Consider the following 12,757-nt stretch of genomic DNA (forward strand, 5'->3'; position numbering starts at 1 on the left):
ATTAACCGCAGAAGCCATCTAAGCTTTAAACTCAAAACTGCAAAGGTGAAATAGTCCAAAATGTAGCAGACAGCAAAAAAAAAAAAATACATTCTTTTTTTCATCCGCGTGTTCTAAAAGAATATTACAATGGGGAAATGCTGACACTAATATAGAGATTGTACTTCAATAACATCGAGGTCGTTGCTAAAATGCCACAACACGTATAAATGGGGAAAAATCTACTTGCAGAATCAGTATAGACCCAAGAATTTCCACCAAAATGTTCCAACGACTCCCCATATAATAGCATTGACGATTGCCATTACAAATCCCATTTTGAAGACATCCGGGAGATCTACATAACCAGCTGCCATTACAAGCAACAAAACAATAATCAGTCCAAGCAACAGTCATATATCTACCAATTAATTCCAATATTTACTTTTATCAGCAAACAGAAAATGAAGAATAAAAAACTTCCATCTGTGATCAAGCAGAATTAGTTAAATGCACCACCAGTTAAAGAGCCTACAAGAGAGCTACACACCTCCAAAATAGACAGCAGCTTGACCACTGCTATAATGTGTCAAAGCACCAAATAGATTAGTGTTGTAAGCTAAAGCCAGGGCTGCCAATACACCAGGCACTCCAGATGCCAAATGCATAGCAAGGAATGCAGAGTATAACGCTCCCACATGGCCTGTTTGACTTGCAAATAAGTAGTGGATACAGAAGTATGATGCTTGAAGAACACCAAATGCAGCTGGCCAGCTCAAAGATAAAGCCTGTAGGGATTTTGCTACACAACTAGACATCCAACCAACAATACCAAGGTTTGTCAACTGGCTAGCCATGCCAACTAGGACTGCAAACCAAGCCAAAGTATCCCATGCTGATTTTTCACTTAAACAGTCATCCCAGTCAAGCACTCCCAACAGCAAGAGGATTGATAAGCCGAGCATTGCAGCAACAACGCTCGCAATACCAAGAGCATCACTGAGAACAACATAGAAGTTTTAGAAATTAAACACATTAAGACCATCATAAACACACTGCCCACACATAAATTATACACACTGTAACCAATGATAAACTGTAAATCCAAACAGCTCTCCACATAAATCATTCTTTAATATGCACTAACGCAAGAAGTTGGCTTTTAGTTCGGAATAACAACTCCACTCAATAAATTTTTTCAAGCAGTCTCTTGGGAAAAGAACTCTGTATCCCTTTATTCTATCTCTTAATCTCCCTATACAACTTTCTACGCAGAAGCTTGCGATTATTCTTGGAAGTCCCGGATCAAAGAAAATCCAAATGGTCCCTTGAGAAGAAAGGTTTCAACAAGAATGGTGGTTTTACTGAGGCGTTTTGGTGAAAATGGAAACAGTTATTATGGACTCTCAACTGCCTCTCTGCGGCCTCATTCTTTTTGTCTAGAAATGCACTACTTTATACCCTGTAATAATTTGCTATTGCCCGAAATTAACATCATAGAGAGGCAATGCACAACATTCAAAAGTTCTAAATAGAAATTACAGGTATCAACATCAGTTGTGAAATGATACCTACCCGAAAACCCACAGAGACACTGCAAGAAGCATTGTGCCAATCATCACCCATTCATTTTTTGTAACAGGACCCATAAGTTGCAGTTTTTTAGCTGCCATAGCGGGGGCTTCTGGTGTATCTTTGGTTTCAGGAGGATAAAGCTTGTACAAGATGAATGGAGTAGCCAAAAGAGAAATAAATGCAGGCAAACTAGCAGCCTTGAACCAAGACACCCATGGGTTTGCAATTACTACCCCAAGTTCCTCAGCTAGTTTGAGGCAGAGTAGATTTTGAGCTGCAGCCGTTAGGAAAAGAGCACTAGAATTACCTGCACACTGTCATGCACCACAAAAAAGCAATCTGTGAGTGGATGGACATCTAAAGAGATCTCACAATAACGCAAACTACTACATCTTCGAGAAACTTTATCATTGCATTAAATATAGCATTCACATGTACCAGACCAAAATATTTAACTAGGTTGCTAAAACAACCAAAAACAGAAGGAGGGAGGAGGGCATAACTGATTATATTCTTCTGCTAAAAATGAGATGCTTGGAGAAAAAGATCATTACTGTACACAAAGATCTGTACTGTACAAATTTCACTGGATATAAAACAAAATAATTTTAAAGAAACATGGAGTGCAGACACTAAAGCATTGACGCATGCGATTTTGATGAAGCACTTTAACATCCGATTGCTAAATGAGATTGGCACAGTACATGAAATGTCTCGGTCAGACTTATGCTCAAGTATTAGATCGGGTACCTACTACCTCCCACCATCACAAGTACTGATAACTTTGCGCACTAATGCTTAGGCATATGAGAAGAGTTCATAGTGTTTTTGTCTCTATGAGGGTTTGAACCTGAGACCTCACGGTTCTTCTCCACTTCATTGCCACTAGGTCATACCCTTGGGTGCTAAGCACATAATTACTTTATTAGACTTATAAGTTATAAAATGAACAATTTCATAACAATATATGCTTATTCAACAGAAGGAAACTGCTCATCTAAACTAGCAGGACTGGACCTCATATGCAATACTAACCCCATATATGTAATGTGTTCTTGAAGAGACAGATGCACAACCAGAAAATAAAGTAATACTTAATCAAATGCATAATGTCTTCAGTTGCAAATTCAAGATAAATACCAAGTCTTCAGGCAAAGATCACTCAAACATAAACCCACAGCTATCTTAGAATCAGTAATTGCAAATCTCCTCATGGTTAGCGAAACTCTTTCTAGAGAAGTGAGAACAATGACTCTCTCAACAAATGAGACACATCTCAATCCAGCACAGCTGCTTACAAATTTATCTATTTGATAATAGATTGAAATTATACAAACTTACATTGTAAAAATAACAATTACCCTATCAATAGAACTTAATAGTTTAACCTATTTTAGCATGCCAATAGCCTTATTTTTCAGGTAGAAAACTCAAAGTACCTTAGACAACTCCTACTTGGCTTTTAATTAACCTGATAGCTCAAAGACTATTTTCACCATTGGTGTATTTAAATTGGATTCTTCCATAATTAAGATCATTAGGTACCAATTCATGTATATACATTTTACATTTCATTAAAGCTATCTAATTATGTGACACACCACACATGTATAGCAGGCAAAAGCAAAGGCGTACCTGAAATTGAGATTGGATCAAGTAAGAGCCTAGCTTTCTGGAGGAGGGATCACCAGGCTTACTTCCAGCTGAAAGTGAGAGAGACTTAATAATAGGCAAAAATACTCCACCAGCTCTTGCAGTAGTGCTGGGCATTGCAGGTGCTATCAAAGCCTCACTCAGGGCCAATCCATATGACAAACCAAGAGTACTCTTCCCCAACCACTTAACAAAGTATGTGGCAATTCGATCTCCTAAGCCAGTCTTGACAAATCCACGGGCGAAAAAGAAAGAAATCACAATTAACCAGATGACTTCATTCGTGAAGGCACTAAAGGCGCTTGAAAAGGTTAGAGTCTTGGTCAAAACTGAGGTTGTAAGTCCAAGAAAAGCCCATGCACCTACTGGCAATGGGCTGAGGACCAAACCAGCGATTGTTGAGAGGAAAATGGAGAGCAATTGCCATGCTTGAGGAGAAACTTCAGGTGGTCTTGGAACCAAGAATCGGACTATAAGACCAATTGAAACAGAAATAATCAAAGGAATGAGCTTCGCACCCTGGGTTTTGGGCTTTACATCTACAATTACTACCTTATCTGATTCAGGGGATGAAGAAGCAGTGATGGGTTTAGGAGACGGTGGATTTCCTGAAGTGGGTCTTGAAAGGGGATTAAAAAGGAAAGGTTTGGGATGAAAAAGATTGAATCTTGGGCCAGTAAGATTGAATCTTGAACCGGAATTAGATGATCGAAGGGAGGAAACTTGACGGAGAGCAGCAGTAGGAATGGCGGAGGAACGTGATCGGAGATGGTGATAGGAGAGACGAGAGAAAGATGTGGTGGCGGCTGCGGCGGCAGAGGTGGCTGAAGATGGAGAGTGAAGTGCCAATCTCTCCATTTTATTTTCTCCGGCAAAGAGTGAAGTGAAAAGAGAAAAGAGATGAAATGTGAGAAGGGTGAGGGAGGGACCTTTGGGGTGGCGGAAACTACAATGGCCACATAATAGATCGTTTTGTTCGTTTGAGAGGGTAAGGGCCACACTAAATAAAGTAAAAATAAAATAACAAGAGAAAAAACTTCAACAATACTCGTACAAGATTGGTAAAGTCACCCTTGTAATGTTCATTCCAATGCTTATGGTAACTCCAAGGTGGTTGGTTTTTCAAATGTGTTAGCGTCGTAGATTAGTATTTCGTGATATTATTTTTTAATATATTTATAAGGCTGCAATATGTTAGTCACTATCATTTGTATGCGCTCAATAAATCACGGCCTCTCTTCTCATTTATGAAATTTGATAACCTTTAAATATACGTATTCCAAATTTATGAACTCTATCTTAAAAGAAAAATGAAATGTCATGCTAATTGATCAAGTTTGTCCTGTCTCAACATTTAGGAACATATAAGAACAAAAATATGTGAATTAGACTGATAGAGAAGGGATGAGGAAATCAGATTTATTAGAGTAGAGTCTATAGATGAGAGATGGAATATTAAACATCACATTAAGCAATGCCATTTTTAATAAAATTCTATAACATCTTATTAGGCCCAATTTTTTTAATTGAATGCTCTCATTCTCCACTTCTAATTCATAGCGTTTACAAAATCAAACTTGGAATTGTTGATTGGGATGATATATTATCATGTGATATGGAAGTGGGTATTGGGCTTAATTATTAGCCTTTCGTTTGCCCCAAATACCAAAGAGGACCAAATGGCCACCAACTATGTTTGGCCTTTCAACTTGTTTATGCTTGGATATATATATATACACGAATGTTTAGGAGTTAGGACACATGAAATTCAATTACTTCTTTTGAAATTGATAACCAAATATTCAAAGGAAAAACAAGTAGGGATATTAATTACAATACTCGCGATATAATTTTATGGAAAGAGTGGTCTGTGCTCAAGTCTGGGGTTGACATGTCGTGATTTGGAAGTGAGTATCGGGCGTTTGCATTTTTTTATTTATTTTTTTTGGTGAGTCTGAGAAAATAATTTTAAGTTGCATTTTAAATATGTGTCTAAGATTAAAAAATATTTTTTAACTTGTAATTTTTGGCTACAAATACATCCATACAGGCTTAAGGTACCTGAGAAATTTTAAGTCACAAAATTTTGATTGTTTTCCTTTCACCAATTGTTTTAGGTTTTTAAATCTTATAGAATTTTATTTAAAAAATATTCATAAAATCAATTAATTAAATTTTTTTGAAAATTTTAGTAATTTAGTTGATTTATTGCATAAAGTTTCACCTTGCTGGTGAGAGTTTAATTTCCTGACTTTATAATCTCCTTCTCTATTGTCTTCTTCCCCCATCTCCAAAATCAACTTTTTTATGTTCTTTTTTTCTATTCATTCTTGATGGACCATAGTTGATAATTTCTTTAGTATAACTATAAAAATAAAATGTTTTATATAAATAATGATAAATAAATATTTATCATCTTTTGAATATAATAACTGTAGTGATTTAGAAAATGCATGGAGAAATGATTAAATTAATACTAAAAACAAGTTAAGAATCAAATAATATATCATTTACTAATTTTTAAACTAAGAAATAAAAATGAATCAATTTTATGTGTGTACAGTAAAGGAATCGTAACAGCTTAAAGGACTCTCTAGTGTCAAAATGTGAGAAAAAATGAAGCACTTAAAAAAGTCTATGAAGTCTGCATTTGAAAGTGCAATTTTATATCATAATTTGAAATATGAATTCGGACATGCTATTTGAAATTATGATTTTACATTTTAAATTTTTTTAAATGCATGATTTGGGATTCCAAATTATGATTTTAATATTTTTTTCAAAAAAAATATAAATTTTGACTCATAAATTTATATTTGTAAAAAAATAAAAAAAGTTTATCATTTTAAAATTTACAAAACAAGACTCATGATCGGCGTGAATTGTCTTCCGTATTATTTGAAAGAATTATATTACAAAATAGTCTGATTTTATTCAAGCAACAAAATTTAACCATTACACGCAAATCAAATACATTTTAAGTTCTCTTTGGTATTATCTTTTCTGGCCTTAAAGGATATATCTTAAATAAGTCGAACAAATTAATATATTAAATATAGCGATGGTAATGGAGCTGAGCAAACTCGCTTAAATTGATAAAAGTTTCACTTCGTCCCGCATAGATTCACCTCACTCTGCATAATTAGTTTTTTTTCCAAACTAAGTTTGACACAATATTCATAAAATTAGAAATTAAACACATAATATTTATCTAATTGAAATATTTCATTATGAAATTATGACGTATTAACATATCGACCACAAAAAGAATTCAAACTATACGACTTAATAATTGTACTAAAACATAGTAATAAATATGTTATATAGAGTCCGGAGCTTAAAGGGTACAAAATATTAACAAAAATTCTAAAATGGTATATAATATTTATATTAATCAAAACAGTACAATCGCTGCACCAACAGCGACTTACCCCACCGGAAAAAGCAAAATCGCTGCCTCTTCAGCGATTTTGCAAAATCTGATTTTTTTTCTTTTTAAAAAATGAAATCAATTTTTTTTTAAAAAAAAATCAAATTTTGCAAAATCGCTGCAGAGGCAGCGATTTTGCTTTTTCCGGTGGGGTAAGTCGCTGTTGGTGCAGTGATTTTACCGTTTTGATTAATATAAAATTTTATATACCGTTTTGAAATTTTTATTAATATTTTGTACCTTTAGGTTCCGGACTCGAAATGTACAGTTTCCACTTAAATTTAGTCCTAGGAACCGCATTTCTTTAGCCGCAATTTACTTTAAAATATATAACTTAAATCATTAAAATATTAAAAGTGTAACTAATTATAAAGTAAATAATGAAATAATGGCAGCGGTAGCCAGTAAAGATTACGAGGTTCATTAGGTCTATCGACGATTTTTCTTGAGATTATGATTAATTGAAAAAATAAAAAAACAATCATTGACAAACGGTAACGTAAAATTTTTTAGTCACAAAAATATTAATAATATGTTTAAAACTTTAAATTTCAAAAAAAGTTAAATCACATATTTATAATTATAAATCAGGGCAGAGCCAGCTTTTACTAAGGGGTTTGGAGCGAAAAAAAAGTTTTAGAATTTCCTTTTTTTTTTATATATATATAGCAGATGTTGAACTTCTTTCGGCTATTTTTATATATTTTGAACTCCCTTATTGAAAATTCTAACTCCGTCAATAATTATAAATTTCAAAATATTATTTTGTTTAATTAAATACTATATAAACTCAAGCTTTAAGAAACAAAGTAATAATATAGTTAATCCTAATAGGATCTTAGCTGTAAACTTAATCCTAGGAGCTGCACCGTAATTTAAGTACGTAAAACAAGGGAAAACATGTTCTCTATAAGTTAAACACGCAAATACAGGTGTATGCTTTAGAGACGGAGAATAAGATAATAATATTGAGTTTGGTAATAATTTAGAAAAAGATAAGTCCACATAAGATTAGAGTGGATATAGTTTTTAAGCTATAAGTTTAATCTAATCCAGTATTTTTTTTTTATAGGGGGTCGTTTGTTTTTGTGCCAATTAAGAAAAAACAAAGGTTTTATCTTAAATCTCTCATGAGATCTTATCTTAATATGCAAATTGTAAAGTATTAATCTGAATATAATATTAAGAACTTTAAAAGTCGAGTTTATCGGATGCGTACCTTAACCAAAATTAAATGTGAATTCGTTCATACGATGACCAAGTCTAACAATGGAATCTGGAAGTCATATAGCAGTATAACTGAAATTAAATGAAAGTAATATTTGATCAAATACAATATAATTATGTGTTGTTTTGGTTGGAGAAAGAGAGTTAAGATTTAAATGTGTATTTTGAATTGAGATAGTAAATTCTGAAAAATGAAATAGATATTTAATTATATTTATATTTGATTTTCATAACCTTAAAGTACGGGATTATGTTAAATGGTAAACTCACATTTGTATACATCTGCGTGCTACTTGTAATGAGTCAAATTCTTCCAAAGCCATAGATTTATTTTCTTGTCTTTTGCCATTTTATTTAAAATCAAATTATTCCCAATCGGATAAATTTAATTTGTGTGTTCAAAGGTTTACAAGTAGAAATCAACATTATCTATGAACCACTAAACCATATTGATTTGGAAGAATCTCAAACAAGAAAGTTCAGAGTCCGCAGCTAAAAGGGTACAAAATATTAATAAAATTTTTAAAATGGTATATAAAATTTTATACTAACTAAAACGGTAAAATCGCTGCACCAACAGCGACTTACCCCACCGAAAATATCGATTTTGCAAAATGTGATTTTTTATAAAAAAAATATGAAATCGCTGCCTAAGCAGCGATTTATAAATTTTTTTTTTTAAATCGCTGCCCCAGCAGCGATTTCCTTAATTTTAAAAAAATAAATTATGAAATCGTTGCCCCTGCAGTTATTTCGTTAATTTTTTTTTAAAAAAAAAAATTTATGAAATCGCTGCCCCAGCAGCGATTTCCTTTTTTTTTTTTTTTATAAATCGCTGCTTAGGCAGCGATTTCATTTTTTTTAAAAAAAAATCATATTTTGCAAAATCGCTGCAGTGGCAGCGATTTTGCTTTTTCCGGTGGGGTAAGTCGCTGTTGGTGCTGCGATTTTACCGTTTTGGTTAATATAAAATTTTGTATACCGTTTTAAAATTTTTATTAATATTTTGTATTCGTTAGGCTGCGAACTCATGTTATATACTACTACTCACAATATCGCCAACTCATAAGAATTGCCGAATATTTAAATAGGAACAATTAAATTGAAAATCAAAAGATAAATGCCATTTTAGTGAGTATAAAGTAAGAGTATGAATATTATAAGAGAATAAAGACAAAATTGAGTGAAGGGTATACAATTCTTTAAAAGAATATCGTTCCTACTAAAAAAAAAGAAAGAAAATGAGAAAAGGGAAGAGTTTTGTTGAAGTGTCTTCTAGCAAATTCAAAATGTTCACGTTTGGTAATCTCAAAGTGCGTCTTTTTTAAAATCTCAAAGTATTATAATGATTAAAGTCTGAAAGAACGATGCATATGCTGATTGTTTCTTCCATGTTTAATTTTTTTATTTTTATTCTCTATTAGCCTCTATAATTTAGTTTTCTATAAAAAAAATATATAATGTATTGTCATAATATTTATTTGAGATTGTTACATTTTAGCACTTATATTGACACGCATATTTTCGTTAAATTATAATCATCCTAATCAATATATTAAATATTGCATGGGACACACATGCAAGACACGTATTTATAAACTAGTTTTTCAAAAGAGAGAGAAAAAACCCTTGAGAAAGTGCATGTGCATGTGCATGTGCTTGGGAGATCAAAGTTTTCAATCATTGAACAATTTTTATAAAATGTGAATTAAAAACTCATAATAAAATGTGGATTAGAAAAAGTATTAAGGCCCTCTTTCAGATTTGGGCTTTATGCCCTCAATCTTGAGTCAACCCGTGTTTAAAATCGAATCGAAATTCAAATCAAATTATAAATCGAGTCAAATTGAGAAAATTTGATTAGTGGTTGATTTGACTTGATTTGGTATTGAAAAAAAATCCGACTATACTTGGGTTGGTTTGGTTGTAACTAAAAAAAAATTAACTCGAGACCAAACCAACTCGACATTACATATATAATTTTAAATTTTACTTTATACATAAAAAATATTTGCTTGTGTTGGTTTTGTTTTACATTGATTTATACAATTGAAATACATAATCTAATTTTAGTTTTCTTTAATGTTTTATCATGTAACTAATACTTATTTAGCATGATTTATTACTTTTAAATTATAATCGTTTTCATTATGACTTGTTAATTTGCAATGTTTGTTTTACGCAATTTTATTATTATTATTATTATTATTATTATTATTATTATTATTTGGTGTCATTAATCATATCATTATTTGTGTTATATTCTTAAAAAACATCTTAGATAGTTGTATTTTGGTAGGACTTAAGAAATATTTTACAAGTAAATTATGTATTTATATGAATATTTTGGCGAAAAAATCCGAGGTTGAAAAACCCGAGTTTCTTGATTTGGTTTATAGATTTAAAAATTCGACACAAATAGTTTGATTTGATATTTGAAAAATCCGAACCAACCCGACTATGTACGCCCCTTTTGCGTAGAGTGTGGTTGTGCATTATCAAGACAGAATATTGTGTCAGATTTTTAGAGCTATAGAATACAATCATATTTTATACGATGAAGAAAGCGTAACGTGCGGTAATTGAAGCCCCTAAATTGTTTAATCCAATTTCCATGCCATGTGTTTATTAAAAATTACTTGCATAAACATGCATGTTGAGCTGTCTGTAGAGTTGAAACTAATGGCCTACCAAGTCTATGTATGTATATATAGTAGCAAAAAAAGAGAGAAGCTAAAGTAGAACTCAAATTAAACTTCCTCTTTTGTTTATTAAGTACTCATCCATCCACCAAATTAAAATCGTAATGGCCTGCAGGTTAGATATTGAAATTCAGACAAGGAAAATGTTGAAACCGTCAGCTTCTACCCCGGATAATCTACGGAGGCTGAAGCTTTCCTTGTTCGATCAGCTGTCTCTCCGTACATATGTACCAATTCTTTTCAACTACTTGCCGAGCAGCAGTTCATCATATGATCATGATGATGATGATAAGCTTGAAAAATCATTGGCGGAGACGCTAACCAAGTTTTACCCTTTTGCTGGAAGATTAGCAAAAGATGATCCATTCTCAATCGACTGCAATGATGAAGGTGTTGAATATGTTCAAACCAAAGTCAATGCAGACGATCTTGCCCAATTTCTCCGTGGTCAAGCCCATAATGATATTGAGTCGTCTTTGATTGATCTTCTTCCAATAATAGATGTTGAGCCATCATCGCCATCAAGTCCGTTATTTGGTGTCCAAGTGAATGTATTTAATAACGGAGGAGTAACCATTGGGATACAAATTTCACATATCGTAGCTGATGCTTTCACTTCAGCTACATTTGTAAATGAATGGGCGCACACTTGCCTTACAGGCCGGACCATCAGTACTACACAAGATAATCCCGGTTTTGGTCGATTGTCATCGCTCTTCCCAGCGAAAGTGCTACAGTTTCCATCTCCATCACCTGATCTCAACACTACACTGGCCCTAATTATAAGATTGTCACAAGGAGGTTTGTCTTTGATGCTTTGGCAATAGAAAACCTCAGAAAAACAATCAAAGACAATGACATGATGATGAAGCAACCTTCTAGAGTGGTGGTCATTATGTCCCTAATATGGAAGGTTCTTACACACATTTCTTCCGCCAAAAATAATGGAAATTCAAGGGACTCGTCTTTAGGATTTTCTATTAATATGAGGGGAAAACTGTCATGTAGTGCACCCTCTTTAGAACATGCTCTAGGGAATTATGTAATGATAGGAATTGCTGATATGAAGGCAAGAAAGGATATTGAGTTGAATGATTTTGTAAAGTTGGTAGGAAATACAATACGGGACACATGTGAAGCCATTGGTAAGGCGGAAAGCGTTGATGATATTTCCTCTCTAACTCTTAACAATCACACAAAAGGTGTAGAAAAACTTCTCCAAGGAGACAAGATGGACGTTTATGGCACCACTAGCTGGTGCAAATTACCTTGGTATGAAGCTGACTTTGGTTGGGGAAAACCATTCTGGGTCAGCCCCGTTGGCCTCAATCTTATTGAAGGAGCTATTCTGATGGACACAGAAGATGGTAATGGAGTACAACTAACAATTTGTTTGAAGGAGAAAAACATGACTGAATTCGAGAAACACCTTCACATTTTTTCCTCGACTCCCATACTTGGATAAAAGGAATTTCTTGTTTTGCTTGTTTTCTTCATTCATCACAAACCAATGTTTGGCTACGTTATTTTTATGTATGTATGTGTGTGTTAGCCCCTTGGCGTATATTGATATAATATCTTTATTGTCTTGTTGGTTTAGTAAAATGAATTGATTATTATTATTATAGGCATAATGCATAAGTGAATATTCATAAAAGGATTTCACAGCAACACGACATCAAGGAAGGGAAATTTTGTTTTATCGTTTGATCAAAGGCCTTTTTTGGTCATGACTAGCCAACATCATGATAAGTGAATAATTCAAATTCAGATTACAAGCATAGCAAGAAATCACACAAGTTGCAGGAGTTCACTTGGGTCACTAATAGCCTACTGGAGAGATAGCACATGTTTTTGCAGGTCAATACAAAGGGCGGAGCTAAGTTTTCAAATAAAAAATGAGAGTTATACACATTTGAAGCCACTGGAATTTCAATTTCACACTCTCGATAGAGAGATTCAAAGACCTTGATTGTAACTCATTTTTATACTTTGTACTTTGCTACAATGTAAAGGATGAGTGTTAATCATGAAAGAAGAAGTCACAACGTTCAAAATTGAAGCAGAAGAAGCTTACCCTGTCGGAGGAGCAGTTAAGCTCCCAAAAATTAGAAAGTGAACAGGGGACCCTTTTTGTCTAAGCAAATGCTTTCCTTTTCCCAATCATAATTTTGTTTTATCTAAATTCACT

General features: G+C 33.1%; 2 protein-coding genes across 2 annotated transcripts; one reads left to right on the top strand and one right to left on the bottom strand.

The window, feature by feature from the left end:
* Positions 1–24: 24 nt before the first annotated feature.
* Positions 25–4,201, bottom strand: LOC107005343 (dicarboxylate transporter 2.1, chloroplastic-like). The gene is made up of 4 exons (XM_015203915.2): positions 3,190–4,201; positions 1,555–1,868; positions 530–978; positions 25–349 (listed from the first exon to the last, which is right to left on the bottom strand). Exons 1-4 carry the CDS (start codon positions 4,063–4,065, stop codon positions 234–236), a joined length of 1,755 nt encoding a protein of 584 aa, XP_015059401.1. The 5' UTR covers positions 4,066–4,201; the 3' UTR covers positions 25–233.
* Positions 4,202–10,610: 6,409 nt separating this feature from the next.
* On the top strand, positions 10,611–12,751 carry LOC107029744 (acetyl-CoA-benzylalcohol acetyltransferase-like). The gene is given in 2 exon segments (XM_015231194.2): positions 10,611–11,331; positions 11,334–12,751. Coding segments are annotated over 2 exon segments (1,359 nt in total). The 5' UTR covers positions 10,611–10,670; the 3' UTR covers positions 12,032–12,751.
* Positions 12,752–12,757: the final 6 nt, after the last annotated feature.

The sequence above is a fragment of the Solanum pennellii genome, chromosome 1, assembly GCF_001406875.1.
Source record: "Solanum pennellii chromosome 1, SPENNV200".
NCBI lineage: Eukaryota > Viridiplantae > Streptophyta > Magnoliopsida > Solanales > Solanaceae > Solanum > Solanum pennellii.

Coding starts and splice junctions, on each gene's coding strand:
- LOC107005343 (XM_015203915.2), bottom strand. CDS start 4,065: ATGGAGAGATTGGCACTTCACTCTCCATCTTCAGCCACCTCTGCCGCC. Junction 1,869..3,189: donor TGATCCAATCTCAATTTCAG/GTACGCCTTTGC, acceptor GGTGCATGACAG/TGTGCAGGTAATTCTAGTGC. Junction 979..1,554: donor GTGTCTCTGTGGGTTTTCGG/GTAGGTATCATT, acceptor TGTTGTTCTCAG/TGATGCTCTTGGTATTGCGA.